We start from the raw sequence: 14,658 nt of genomic DNA, 5'->3' as shown, positions 1-14,658 counted from the left end.
AAGTACTTGTGTTTGTGTTGACATTAATTCCTGGTCGTTGTTGTTGTTGTTGTACTAATGGCAGACCAGCCCAATTTCTACTTCTCAGATGGGCCTCACTTTTGGGCCACCACTTCAACAGGTCACTCAAACACTTGTTCTTCACTTTTGGGCCTAGTTTGGTTTTTTAATTTTGAAGAAATTATATTTTATATGAGTTTTTTTAATAAGGTTTGCAAAAGTATGTTTTTTTCAAAAAAAGTTATTCTATGGCTTTTTCTAAAAGAATTCATATTTATGGGTTTAGTTTTCCATATTTTTGTATAAAAATTAGTTTATGCCATAGTTTTACTCTTCTTAATCAAGTTTCTAATATTTAGTTAGTTAGCAATTGTGTTTCTCGTACTTTGGTTTTCTTCTTAATAAATATTTCCATACAAATTAGGAAAAATATAGTCTCCATATTTTTGCACAATAATGACATAAAATACCATATTTATGAAAAATCCCCTATTTTTTTTTTGTGTCATAAGAATTTCAACTTTGGCAAAAAAATATAAATGAGGGATCCTATTTATAGGATGAGGTAAGGTGAGGACTAGAATGCAATTTAAAAGTAACTTAAGGGTTACAAAAGAAAGACTAAAAAGTAATCTAAATAATTAGAATACTTATTATTATTATTATTATTATTATTATTATACTATTGTCATTATTGTGTTGTCCACTGCATTTGTTGAAAGCAACCTTTTTTTTTTGGTGTAAAGTAAAACACAGCTGGAGGAAGGAGATTTTGCCATACAAATACAAGGCTGTCCCATTTAAACACAAGCACAAAACAAGGCATTTTGGCGCGGAAGAGAAACGGTTTGGGCTTCAAATGAATTTTGGGCTCTAATTTTACCTATTTTTCTTGCATCTTTACAATGGTATACATATAATAAAAAGTAATTACAAAAATGCCTTGCCACATCATAAAAAAAGACCGGATTCTAAAAGTAATATATCTGAATTTGAAACATTTTCGAAATCTTGTTTTTTCCATTTTTCTGGGTTTTAAAAAGTAATATTTTGATTACTTAAAATATTAATAAGTTACCAATCGGTTACTTTTTCATAAAAAAATTATTTTTAGAGCATATTATTTTATATACATTTTGGTTACCTCCAAAACTTATTTGTTAAGACTTTTTTACCTTAAGATAACGATTAGTTATTTTTAGGTTATATTATGGTGTTTTATTATTATTAAGATACTTTTATGTTGCCCATTAGTCATTTTTTAGAAACTAATGAGTTACAATAAAGTCTAACAAATTACTATATAGCTTATTATTAAAAGTTATTTTTAGTATACTATGCAACTTCTTTTTTAATGAAAAGTTTTAATTCACTTTTTAGTCATTAATGTAATTTACATGGGAGTAATATTATTTTTTTATTAAACAAACAAAAAAGAAACTTAAAAGTTACTTTCGAATTATAATGATAAATACACATTTTGGTCTTTTATTATTAATTTTTGTTTGATCAAATTTTTTAAATACAACACATAAATTAATTATTACAATTATTAAGAAACCTTTTTATTTTTATTTTTTTTTATTTTTTATAAACAAAGCTGAAAAAAGAAACTTAAACGTTACTTTTCAAACACAACACAAAACTATCCCATCCCATCATCTTCTCCGCCAACATCAAGAACATCATGCTTGTCATATACCGAAATGACCACCTTCAAGAGTATGTCGCGATGATATCACTCTTGAGCCAAAACAACCAGTGATTTGCCCGGAAAAAGCTTATAAAGTCGCACAATACCCACAAACTCACCGAAAAAAAGCCGACATCTAACCAGAGTGAATGGATGGGTTGTGTTCCTCTCGAAGAGCTCGTTCCAACGGTACCACCCTCGAAACTTGGGGTGGTCAGAGTTGAGCGAAAAATGCAGTCAAAGTCGCACCTCCACCAACTTTGGTTGGCGCATGTAGTCTTCTCCGGCATCGGATGGTGGCAAGGTTTGGACCGTGAGATCGTTGGCACAGTGTCTTCCCTCCCGTCTGGCGTGTGTAACAATATGGTAGTAGCAGCAGCAGGCAACAGCAGCAGGCAGCAGCAGCAGTAGTGGCTAGTAGTAGTAGTAGTAGTGGCTAGTAATAGTTGTTGTATGTTTTTTACTGTGGATTTTGGTTCAAGCCGGGACTTAGTTGGACACTCGTAGCAACACTTATAGATTTTATAAGTTTAACCTATAGTTTAAGAATATTAATTATAACATAAGATTTGATTAATATAACTGATTATGAAGATGATATTTATTATACAATAAAGTTTAGATAGATCCAATAAGATGATGACACTTGTTGTATGCATGGTTATTAAGAAATTAAGTATTTTGAGGAAATAGTTTATTAAGAGCAATATTTGAAAACCCCTGAGTCTGCTAGCAGCTTTTAAATCGTATTAGGACTTGGTAAAAGCTATTTACTCAATTAAAATTGAGCTCAAAAAGTGCAATTACGTGTATAGTATTTCAACGTATGCCGATATATCGCCACTCGGGGAATACGAAAAACACGTGAACTTCGCACGAACACTTCAACGAGCCTCGGGAATATGAGCCCAGGCGATATATCGCCTACTAGGGGTGATATATCGGCTCAGGAGGATGATTTTTGAACAATTTTGAAACCGAGCTCATTTTATTCCATAACCTCTTGATAAGCCCAGAATCTTTTTGACCGAGTCTTAAGCCTTTGCTGAACATATATTCAAATGTTTTTCAATTAAAAAACCATTATTTTATTCAAGATAAATGAAGATCTTTTCATTCTTGAACTCTATAAATAGGACCTAGTATCCAGCCATTCATTCATTCATCAAGCTGGGTTCAGAGCCTACAAGCTGCTAGGTTTACTTTAGAGTGTTAAACACTTGGGTTGGGGTTATAAGCTTTATCATTACAAGCTTATTAAACACTTGGGAAGTAAGATTCATAGTGTGTATTTCGATTTCGAGGTTTAGTTCGGTTATCAAGCATTCAAAGGTATTCCTATTCCTAGTTCAATTCTGTATATTTTCATAGTTTTTATAGTTTTTCTCTACTCAAATCCTAACTCAGTATTCTTAACTCTTGATTAGGCATCTAAGTTCTTAGAACTTGAGGTTCTTGTTGGTAAGTATCTTCTCGATGGTTTAGTTCATTCTTTTCATCTCTTTTCTTTTAGAATACTCACATCTCTATTAATGGTTTTTAGGAGTGTTCCAAAATCTCGACCTTGTTCTCATCATCCCGGTATTTTGGTAAGGAAAATAGGATAGTTCTTACGTGATATGTGCTATGTTTATATAATATGTTATGATTATGCTACAGTATGATTTTATGTGTTATGATAAATGTATGTTTGGGGCTTATAGTTGTTATGTAGCAAACCCTAATACTTTTATGTTTTGGGGCTTATAGTTGTTATATAGCAAACCCCAATACTTTTATGTTTTTGGGGCTTATAGTTGCTTAACTAGCAAACCTCATTGTAGTTTGAGGCTTATAGTTGCTTAGTTAGCAAACCCCAATAGTCACCATGTACATGGGTTAGAATTATGATGTATGTGTTATAGTATATGATATATGTGCATAGTTTATGTGTATGATTATGTTTCGTGCTTGTAGTAGATTTTTCTTGCTGGGCATTAGACTCATTCCTTTATGTTTTATATGTGTAGGAAAATAGTTATGGCGGCGAAAATGTTCTAGGCAGCTTGGGAATGTGTATTGAGGAAGAATGGAATCGGTGGACTGCATAAACGATTCGATGATGAAGTTGTTTTCTAGTCATTTAAAATTATTCTTTATATGTATTTTCCGCACTTTGTTTTGTAAATTTTTTTAAGATTTAAGTTATGTTTTATTTTCAAACAATGAGATCTCATATCCTAACTGAATTTTTATGTATTTAACCTTTACTTTACAGTTTTTAATAAAGTTATAGTTATTTCATATGTATGTTTACTTAAGATTAGTGTCTGTGTATAGTAGTTATTAACGGTCCAAAATCTAGAATAATTGAGTCGTAAGAGTATGACAACTTACTTGAAAAGTGAAAGAGTTTTCAAAGTTTCTAAAAAAAAGTATAAAAATGTAATTTTTGACAATAAAGTTCTACAAGTTATTTTTTGAAATTAAAATTAGAAAAACGTACGATAGTGTAATTTTCTCTTTTCTCTTCTATTCATTTACCACACAATTACACTTTTTTTTCCCACTGCAATATCAACATAAATTAAATATTTCTAAATAAAAATTTATCAAATAAATTTTATAAACATATTAATTCAAATATAATTTATTTTGATATTTAAAACTCGTAAAAGTACATTTTTGACGACTAATTAGGACATGCTAGGGAAAATGATTGGTTCAACAATGATTTGTTGGGTGTGGATGCTAATTATTAATTAATAATTAATCACACGTTATTTTTTAAATACAATTTATTTTAATTTTAAAAAACTAGTTCACATGCTGTTCGTATTTATTTTATTTAACTTTTAAAATGATCATTTAATAATTTTGAGGTTATTATTTTACTGTGGGTAGGTTATTTTTTTTTGCCTTTTGAGCTAGAAGAACCGGTTTTCTAACAAGAAGTTACAGAAACAATATTTGAATAATAGTTTTTAAATTTTGTTTCTTGCTTATTTTATATTTTTTATACTATTGCTGTACTATTGAGGGTCAATAAAGTAATTTCATGATTTATGATTTTTTTATTCACATGTATCTACCTCCAATGAAAATGTATTTTTTAGAATGTGGATTGTATTTGTTAAGTAGTTGAGCTGACCCAGAAGCTAGGAAGAGGATCTTCATGATGCAGTTTCATAGTGAGAGAGTGGTTGTCGTTGTGGTGAGGAGAGAGAGAGAGCAGAGGGTGGTGGTGGTGGTGGTCAACCATTTTTTTTAGTTCTCATGCTTTGTAAATTTTATACCTTATTTTCATAGAAAATAGTACAAAAACAATAAATTTAAACAAGTTACCAGTTTTTATTTTTTTCATTTACCCCTACTTTAATTTGGACGAATATCAACAATTAGATACCAAAACAGTCAATTTCTATTCAATCCAACGATTATAGTATTATTGAAGTTTCACATCCCTCTAAATGAAGTGAGGTACTTTATAATTGGCCTTAGATAATTATCATTGTAAAATGTCTCAAAAATATATTATTTAAAATTGTTTAATTAATTATTTATTTAAATTTAATTATGTTTACTATTTACCATTAAATACAAAAATATTCTGTTAAACATAAGAATATTTCGTTAAAGTTAAGAGTAGACACAAGTCGGGGAATGGGAATTGTTGGGTTTGGTTTTGGTCCAAACATTCATTATTGGTTCTTGTTCTGGTTGTTTTCTCCATTAGAAGATGAAGACCTAGCTTCCCACTGAGTAGATAGTATGAGAGGAAGAGAATCACAAATTTTCTTTGCTACTATATGACCGGAAGGACCATGCCCATCAAATACCCCACAAAACATAGTATCACTCCGAGCACTGAAATTCTATACATACATGGATTTTAATATATAAAGAAACATCAGAAACAAGGGGTTTAGGAATTGAACCATCCAGAAATCCAAGCTTGTTTTTAACAGAGATAAAAAGTCTCATGGCTCTTGAGATGCCCTATGGTAGGACGTCTGCCACATACTCGTAATTCCAAGGTTTAGACACTTGACCAAATGAATTAAATAAAATGATACTAAGAAATACATAAAAATTTAAAACTTTTATATAAACTTATTAATAGAAATTATTACACGTATGCATACTTTAAGTTTAATTTAGCAATATGAAAAATCCTAAATCACTATTGCATTGCTACTGAGTCCGTGCTCAACAAGTTGCTCAACATCTAAAGCCACACCTGTAAAAATGTTGGAAAATAACATAATGAGCTAACACTCAGTAAGCAAATCTCATGCATACACATACACATGAATGTCGTGAGCTTGAAGTACAAATTTTGATATACGACCAGCCTATCGACCAGAGACACATCCATATGTTGGGTACAAATTTTATATACGACCAGCCTAGTCGTACACTCTGTTTATTTATGTATAAGTTTGTAAAGTTGTAATAATTGCCGAGAATATTTCTTCATTATGACCTTGATATCCGTCTATTAAGGAAAGATATGGCCCATTGGCCCATGTAACCTTCATTGAGCCTATAAATATACATGAAATAGCTTAAGGGAATGATCTTCTTTTTAATCTGAAAAAACTCTTGTTAAGAAAGGGAGGAAAAATAGAATTGTATTGCTATTATCCATCGTCTTGATTGTATCTTCTTCCAAGGTCTGTGAAACTGAAGAACCCTAGTTCTTTGATCACGCCTTTGAAGTTCAATATTAATAATAGCACTAAGTGGACGTAGGTCATTACCAATCTTTGGGGCCGAACCACTATAAATCCTTGGTGTTTTCTTCTTATTCATTAGATCTCAATTGTCATCTTATCATATATTTGACTCCGTGTCAGTTGGCCAAATCGAGGGTCAACACATGCTTTAAACCTTGCTCATAAGATAATGTACTCTAATAATAATAATAATAATAATAATAATAATAATAATAATAATAATAATAACAATAACAATAATTATCGTCTATCAATAAACTTATTTAAATATTAATAACAAAATATCTCAATAACAATACGTATGTGAATGTATATAAGTCATTTTATAAAAGAAATCATATTTTTAACACAGTCTTGTAATAATCGATATAATGATAATAATATAAATATAAATATTTATATTATTATTAATCAGTCATAATATCAATCTCAGTGATATAATAAATATATGTTCTCCAAAATTCACTGGTCTTACAAATATCAATAACTGTAAGAAACTAATATTTGATATTATTTTAATATTCAAATATTAACGAAAATATTAATATACAATAATAATTATTGAATAATAGGTTTACTATAAATCACACTTTTCACACATATATATACATGAAATTATATTATTGATTTACTTAACAAAATAATAACAATAATAATTAAAAGTGATTAATCATAATAATTTCCATATTAATAGAAAATCAATTAAATATGTCTTTTTAAAATTTATTAATTGTCTATTATTTTCTATAAAATTGGGCAGCATAACGACTATAAAATGGATAAACCCAAACCCAAAATCAAAACATGTATATAAAAAAATACATGTATATAAAAAAATACATGTAATCCTAGACAGCCAATATAATTATCGAAAATATTCAGTACGTCAAGAATATATAAATATATACTATAAATACACATAATAACAATTGTTATAATTAATCACAATATAGGTCAAATAAATTATACTACAATGATCGGGTTTCACAACAAGTCAAACAATGATTTTTTGAAACTCAAAACGAACTTCAGAATCTTGAACACTAAATTTCGACCGTCGATCTATGGTGGATCGCGGTGGCTCGTGGTAGACCCACCACCCAACTATGGTAGATGTAGGAATAATTTATTGGGTTTTGAAGCCTACGACACGAGGAACACGATGGTGGTGATGGATCGGCAAACGGATGCCCGAGGTGGCCGAATCACAACTTTGAAGTCACAGGGTGGCCGAACTTAAATCGACCGGTTGAGATGTTTAATCGACGAGTGAGCTCTAGATTCCCGCGTGGTCGATAGTTCGGAGGCCTCTGAATCCAACGGTCCGGCGCGTGGCTATATGTGGTGACCGCCGGTGGATGTTCGGGGGTTGGGCAGACGCATGCACGCGAGAAAGAGAAAGAGAGAAAGGGAAGAAGAAAGAGAAAGAAAGGAAGAAATTATGAGGAGAGAGAGAAGCAACGGGAAATTATGGTTGAGACCTTTCCCTTTTTTTAAAAAAAAAATTACATTTGGACCATAAAAGTTTTAAAATTCTTTTCAAATAAGCCCTTCAGTAAAACTTTTTTAATTTTATATGGGCCTTCACTTTTGGGCCACCACTTCAATTCTTCATATCAGGTCACTCAAGCACTTGTTCTTCACTTTTGGGCCTATATTGGTTAATTTACATGAATATTTAAGATTTAAAAAAAATACTGAACAAAATTACAAAAATATAAATAAGTATATTTGTAAATATTGATTTTTTTTAAATAAAGTTTATAAATTTGTAATTGAAGTTTACAAGTTTGTAACTATGTGTTACGATTTTGTGAACAACATTTACAGAATATATAGAAAATTGCAATATGCGATTACAAGAATATTACAAACTGTTATCTGTATTTTTGTAATTTTTATAAAGTTCGTATTTTTCAAATTTATTTTAAATTTATAGTGTTATGTGTATTTTTTCCTTTCTTTGTTGAGATTTTACAATAATATGATTTTTTTTGTGTCATACGAATCTCAACTTTGGCAAAAAAAAAAAAAAAAGAATGAAGGGTCCTATTTATAAGATGAGGTAAGGACTAGAATGCAAGATAAAAGTAATTTAAAGGTGATAAGATAAAGAATAACAAGTAATTTAAACAATAATTATTAGAATAATAATGATAATTATTATACTATTGTTATTATTGTGTTGTCCACTTGGATTTGTTGAAAGCAACTTTTTCTTCCAATTTTTTTGTGTCAAGTAAAACACAGCTTCAGGAGGAGATTTTGTCTATACAAGGAGGCTGCTCCATTTGGCAAAAACACAAGCAGAGAACAAGTCATTCTGGCCTTCAACTTAATTTTGGGTTCTTAATCTTCAAAAGTACCAATTATTTTGCTTTTCTTTCACCATTTTTTCTTCTATTAATTTAACACACAATTACACTACTTTTTCTCTGCACTATCAACATAAAATTAAATATTTCCAATATAAAATTTTATCATATAAATTCTATGAAAATATTAACTAAAATCTAATTTATTTTGATATTTAAAAATCATAAAAGTGCATTTTGGACCACTAATTAGGACTAGCTAGTGAAAATGATGAGAATTATTAAAAATATGGCTTTTCAGCCATCAATGTGCAAAAATATGGGAATTAAACTTTTCTTAATTTGTATGGGAAAATTTAATTAACAAAAACTTAGTTTATGGGAAAACTAATCACATATTGGAAATCAAAATTAAATAAAAAAACATCAGCAAAATGAGGGGTGCTATGGTAATTAATATAGCAAAAACTCCTTCAGCCAAGCCACCTCTTCTCTTTCATTTTGCCCTAGTCGCCACCTCTATGTCCTCCACTCGCCTGCCTCACCATCTCCACCATCATCTCCGGCCACCCACCCTCACCACCTGCGATTCACCTTAGGCGCTCACCTCCATGAAACCCAGCCAAGAACACCCAGCCGCACCATCGACGAACACAACCTCAATCCGCGCGTCTCTGCGCGATTCCATTAGCGATTAATAAATGTGCAAAAAGGCGAGTTGAAGTTGCGAGTGCAAAAAGAAGAGGTAACATTTAATGTTTTTCTAGCAACGGAGGTTCCAACTTGTTGTAGAGATGATGTGATGGAAAGTAAGGGTAATAATCTTAAAGTTACTAAGAAGAAATCTATGGTTGAAGGTGGAAAGCGAATAGTTCGTCAGAAAGTGAAAATAATCTTTAGTGAGAAAGTTTGATTGATTTATGAGCGCTAGAAAGTTAAAAAAAATATGCAATATTAAGAAACGAGCGTCTTCTCATGATACTATGGCTCTCAAGGACATGAGGGGTGGTTTGGATCCGAGTTGAATTTAAGAAAAAGGTCAGCGTCCGGCTAAATGACGTTAACGATAGCGCCATTGAGAGGCATCTCAAGTTTATGTTTTCGATTATTTTCTATTTTTATGCTGTTTTTAGTTGAACAATTTTATTTTTGTTTAGTTTTTGTAAATATTTTATGTAATTAGAACCGTGAAAAACGTGAAAAAAAAGAAAGCAACAAAATAGCACAAAAGTTGAAATTAGAGCTGCAGCTCTAATGTGATCAGAAGGGGAGGAGCCAGGAAATTTGAATTTGAGCTGCGACTCAAGGAGTTAGAGTTGCAGCGCTGCCTAAGTCAGAGGAGGTAAGGATTTTGGGAGAGATTAGAGTCGTAGATCTAGGGAAGTCAAAGAGCAAGTGTTGAGAAAAGCCAGAATTAGAGCCGCAGCTCTATACACCAGCGTCGCGGTGCCAATTGGACCCAGAAATGCAATTTAAGGGTTTCCATCAGATTTTTTTTAGCACAACTCCCATTCCACTCCTCTATTTTTATGTTATCCAATGGGGTCTCAGGTAAGTCTCTTCTTTTTTATTTGAGTTTAACATTGCGAACAATGTTAGTCTTATGTTTGGGGGAAGGAATTTATTTTTAGCTTTGCAGTTCTTTGTTGTTTTCCAAGTTTAGTATTAGTTGTTATTGTGTTTGAGTCTAGTTTTCACGGTATTTTTAGAGTGTAAATCAAGTGGATAATTTGTTGCCAATGAGATTGAGTAAACCCTATGTTGTATAATCCGAAGGAAGAGTTGTGCATATAAAAACAATCTGTGTGCTTGATTGTAATACTTTGTCGCTTCACTGTGGTTAATTGCATACTTGTTTGAACTATTGTTCATAGCTATAAATGTGGGATTTGTTTTTTGTATATGCATGTTGAATTTGGACTGTGGATTGTATAAGTTGAAATTTTTCTAGAACTTGCTTGCTTGCTATTTGAGACGAAATCCTAAACAACACACACTTAAGAAGAGGATATAGGCCATCTTTGGAACGATTGAGCCTTTCAAGCTAACCCTTATGTATTTTATCTTTAGTTATCCTATTTGAGCCTTACAATTGATCTTTTTCATTGGTTAACACTTGTTTGAGCCTATACTTGCATCTGTGTATTCATTATTCCCTTTGTCCTATACCATGAGCATAAAAACATATCTTTTGATTGGAGGGGGGAGCGAATGTTTAAGGGACATATGCAGAAACATGTGGTTACTCAGTGCATAAAAAGATTGAAGAAGAGAAAAAAAGAAAAAAGAAAAAAGAGAAAAAGACATTATAAATTCAGAATAAACTACATTCCTTAAGTTATTTACTGAAAAATCTAAGTTTGGGAGAATGTAATTTGAAAAAAAAAAGTGATGAATAAATAGTCAACTTTTCTCAAATCTTGAAAAAGAAGAAAAAAAAAGGGGTAACAATGGGATGTGAAGTTGAGTTAAAGGGATAGGTTGCTTGGTTTGGATGCTTATGGTATACTTGAGCCTGAAATGTCTTCTCATTCACCTTTACCTAAGCCATCTATTACAAGCGTTGTAAAGCCCTATTGATTTTAAGAGTGTATTTGTTTACATTAGTGGAGAATAGTAAGTATAGTAAGCATATGGAATAATTGTGTTGAGTGGATTGATGGTGAGAATTTGGCATGCATAGATTGGTTCAATTGTTTACATTTATTGGTTATGAGTGAATGAGCATGAGTACTAATGGATTACAGTGAATGGGTGAAGTATTTTGATTGAAATTCTGGATTAATTTTTGAAGTGGCACGCTACTTTTCTTGAAGAAACGGTGTTAAATGGGCTAAGGAATGGAAACTGGATGAAACTGGGGGTGAAATTGATGATTTGGTGAAAATTTGGAATTAGAGTCGCAACTCTATGGTGTAGAGTCGCAGCCCTAAGAGTTACAGAGAAGAAAAAAAGAATCAGCCAGAATTAGAGATGCGGCTCTACCAGATAGAGTTGCGGTGCTACATACTATAGAGATGAAATCTGGAATGCGAAGAACATTAGAGCCACGACTCTACACACCAGCGTGGCGACGCCAGCCCGTACGGAAGTGAATTTAGGGCATTTTTCAAAGGGCAATTTTGTCCTTTCGCACATGATTAATTAGGGACTATAAAATCTTTCTTAATGACCTTTTTAAGAGGAGATTAACCCTAGGAGACGGATAGAAGCACATTGTGGAGGATTGCAAGTGGAATCAAAGAACTTATCATAGTTTTTTTTCTTTCAACTTTTAATTTCTGTAATTTGGATGCTTTTTTAATTCTTCTATGGTTATTATGAATTCTTTCATGAACTAAACTCTTTTCTAGGGTGTTAATGGGTTCTCCTGAAACTTTATTTTGAATTAATGCAAGTTTTATGATTTATATTTTATCTTGTGATCTATTCAAATTTATGTTTAATAATGCTTGTGATTGACTGGCCATCTATTACATGATTTATATGATTTTGATTCGAAATCTGAGAAGTGAGAATTGATTATGCTGTAATTGAATAAACATAGATTTCATTATAGGACGAGAGTACCTATTTGGTCTGTGTAGCTTAAGGGTTGTCCTGCTTAATGCTTGTCTTATGTTCATTTATCATAGAGATGTAGAAAATTTACATAAGGTTGAGACTTGTATATCCTAGTAAGAATATAAATTACTTTTGTTGACCAGTTATCACGAGAGAGAATTAAATTTTATAATTTGTATTACTGAAATATAAAGTGGATGGTAGAAGAAGTTGATTTCTCTAATTCATTTAATTATTGAATTCTATTTCCTTTATTATCTTTTATTACTGCAATTATGTTCTTATTTCAATAATTTTACTTAATTTTTATAATCAAATTATCGTTAACCAAATAAAATATTAGGATTAATGTTCTCACTTAGTAACAGTCTTTGTGAGTTCGACCTTTATTATATTATATTCCTTGTTAAACAAAAATGTATACAGTGGAAAATATGTAACAGTAACCCTTCATAGGGACGATAACTTCTTTGGTACATGCCAAAACACTGCCAAAATTGTAACTCAAACCAAGTTTCTCACAAAGCTTAATATAACAAGAGTAACTCGTGAACTAGCTCTCTTAAAAGACTCAACCACATAAAAATAATCGACAATGAAAAAAAAGACAAAAGCAAAAGACAAAAGACAAATAAAATAAAATGATATATTTATGTCGGCTATATCAGGATAAGACCACGAATCTTGTTCATGGCTCTTATTAAGCCACCTAAAATCCAAATCCTAATCCAACTACCTTGTGAGAAATGTGTTGGCGTAAAATATAAACATGATTTTTATGCCCACCTACCTTTTTTCAGTTTTTTTTCTTTTCTTTTTCTTGGGGACGATGGCATATACAATATATATATATATATATGAGTTTAGTTGATTCATGTATTAGCAATAAAGCTAGATTTTACGCAAGATGGTGCAGGTTGTGGTGGCAACATGGCTATGCTGCTGGAGCATTGCACTCGGATGGGCAAGTGTGCTCCCGACGACAGCAAGCTACGGCACTGCTACTTTCAACACTACATTCAAAGACGCGAGCGTGGGATTTTACCAGTTGTTCATGCAATCTCTACGAAGAGAATTGAAAAGTGGGACCGAGAGCTACGACATTCCAGTGCTGCGCACAAAATCGGCAGCGGTACGAGACAAACAATTTGTCTATGTGAGACTTTTCAATCCAAGTGTCTCCATTACATTTGCAATATATGCTCTGAACTCATATGTGGTGGCCTATCAAGCTGATGCAGAAAAACGTTGCTACTTCTTTAAAGAAGCTCCTACCAATTCAAAAACTTTACTTTTCAATCAATGTACCAAAAAGGTTGACGTTAATCTCGTGACTAATTATGATACCTTAGGAAACAGGGAGAATACTAGGTTGGGATTCAAGGCATTAGACCTATCCCTAGATGTATTTAAAAAATTTGATAGCAAGGACCCAACAGACGAGCTTCGTCAAAATCTTCTAGTTGTTATCCAGATGGTTGCGGAGGCCGGTAGATTCAAATATATTCAGACACAACTGGAGCAGAAAGGCTTTGAGGGAGGGTTTTTCCCAAGAGGTGATATTATCAGCTATGAGAATAAATGGCAAGATCTTTCCAAAGCAATCCAGCAATCTAAAGATGGGAAATTTACTGCATCAGTTCAATTGCAAAATCAAGACTATTCTCCACGCATTGTGTCCACGGTTGCACAAGTGAAAGCCGACATGGGACTCTTGCTGAATGTAGCCACAACGATGAGTGAAGAAAGCTTTGAAAACACAGCTGCTACGATGTGATATCAATCTGCTAATGATTAAGTGGGTGATATTTTTAATAATGTTTCCCTTTTTATCATCTTTCTTCCTACTATAGATGATGATATTTGTAATAATGTTTTAATATGATGAATAAAATCACCCTACTTTAAGGTCGTATAGAATTTGACATTCTCGAAAGTTTGTACCATCAAGGTGGATGATATCTTCGTTTCCCTTGTATTGTAACATCGACTAATATAATTTGTTGTTATATTATTTTATATAATATAATATTAGATTAAATAATGTAGCAAAATGTGATTTGTTACACCTTGTAACATATGATTGAGAGTTACAAAATTTGACACATGTGAGTGCCCAAAATGTAACATATTTTGGAGTTACAAAATCAGTTACAATATTGTAACTCCCAAATATCACCCAATAATGTTTAGATTTGATTTTACACATTTTGATATGAATTTGTACGTCCTCGTATTCAGCCCAGGCCTTTTAGGCAGCTCGAGTACAACTGGCTGGCCAGGAACAATACTGGAAGATCTACAACTTCATATTTCCTCTACGAGGACAGTGCGACTCCCTAGAAAAAGCAATAAGACACGAGCTGGA

The 14,658-nt window shown here is 32.0% G+C and overlaps 1 protein-coding gene across 1 annotated transcript; it reads left to right on the top strand.

The window, feature by feature from the left end:
* The first annotated feature begins 13,197 nt into the window (after nt 1–13,197).
* On the top strand, nt 13,198–14,067 carry LOC133786160 (ribosome-inactivating protein gelonin-like). The gene has a single exon (XM_062225371.1). The coding sequence runs from the start codon at nt 13,198–13,200 to the stop codon at nt 14,065–14,067; it is 870 nt and encodes a 289-aa protein (XP_062081355.1).
* Nucleotides 14,068–14,658: the final 591 nt, after the last annotated feature.

Source organism: Humulus lupulus, chromosome 6 (assembly GCF_963169125.1).
Source record: "Humulus lupulus chromosome 6, drHumLupu1.1, whole genome shotgun sequence".
Taxonomy (NCBI): domain Eukaryota; kingdom Viridiplantae; phylum Streptophyta; class Magnoliopsida; order Rosales; family Cannabaceae; genus Humulus; species Humulus lupulus.
The sequence above is the reverse complement of the archived record's forward strand: the minus strand, read 5'-3'. Positions and strand labels throughout refer to the sequence as shown.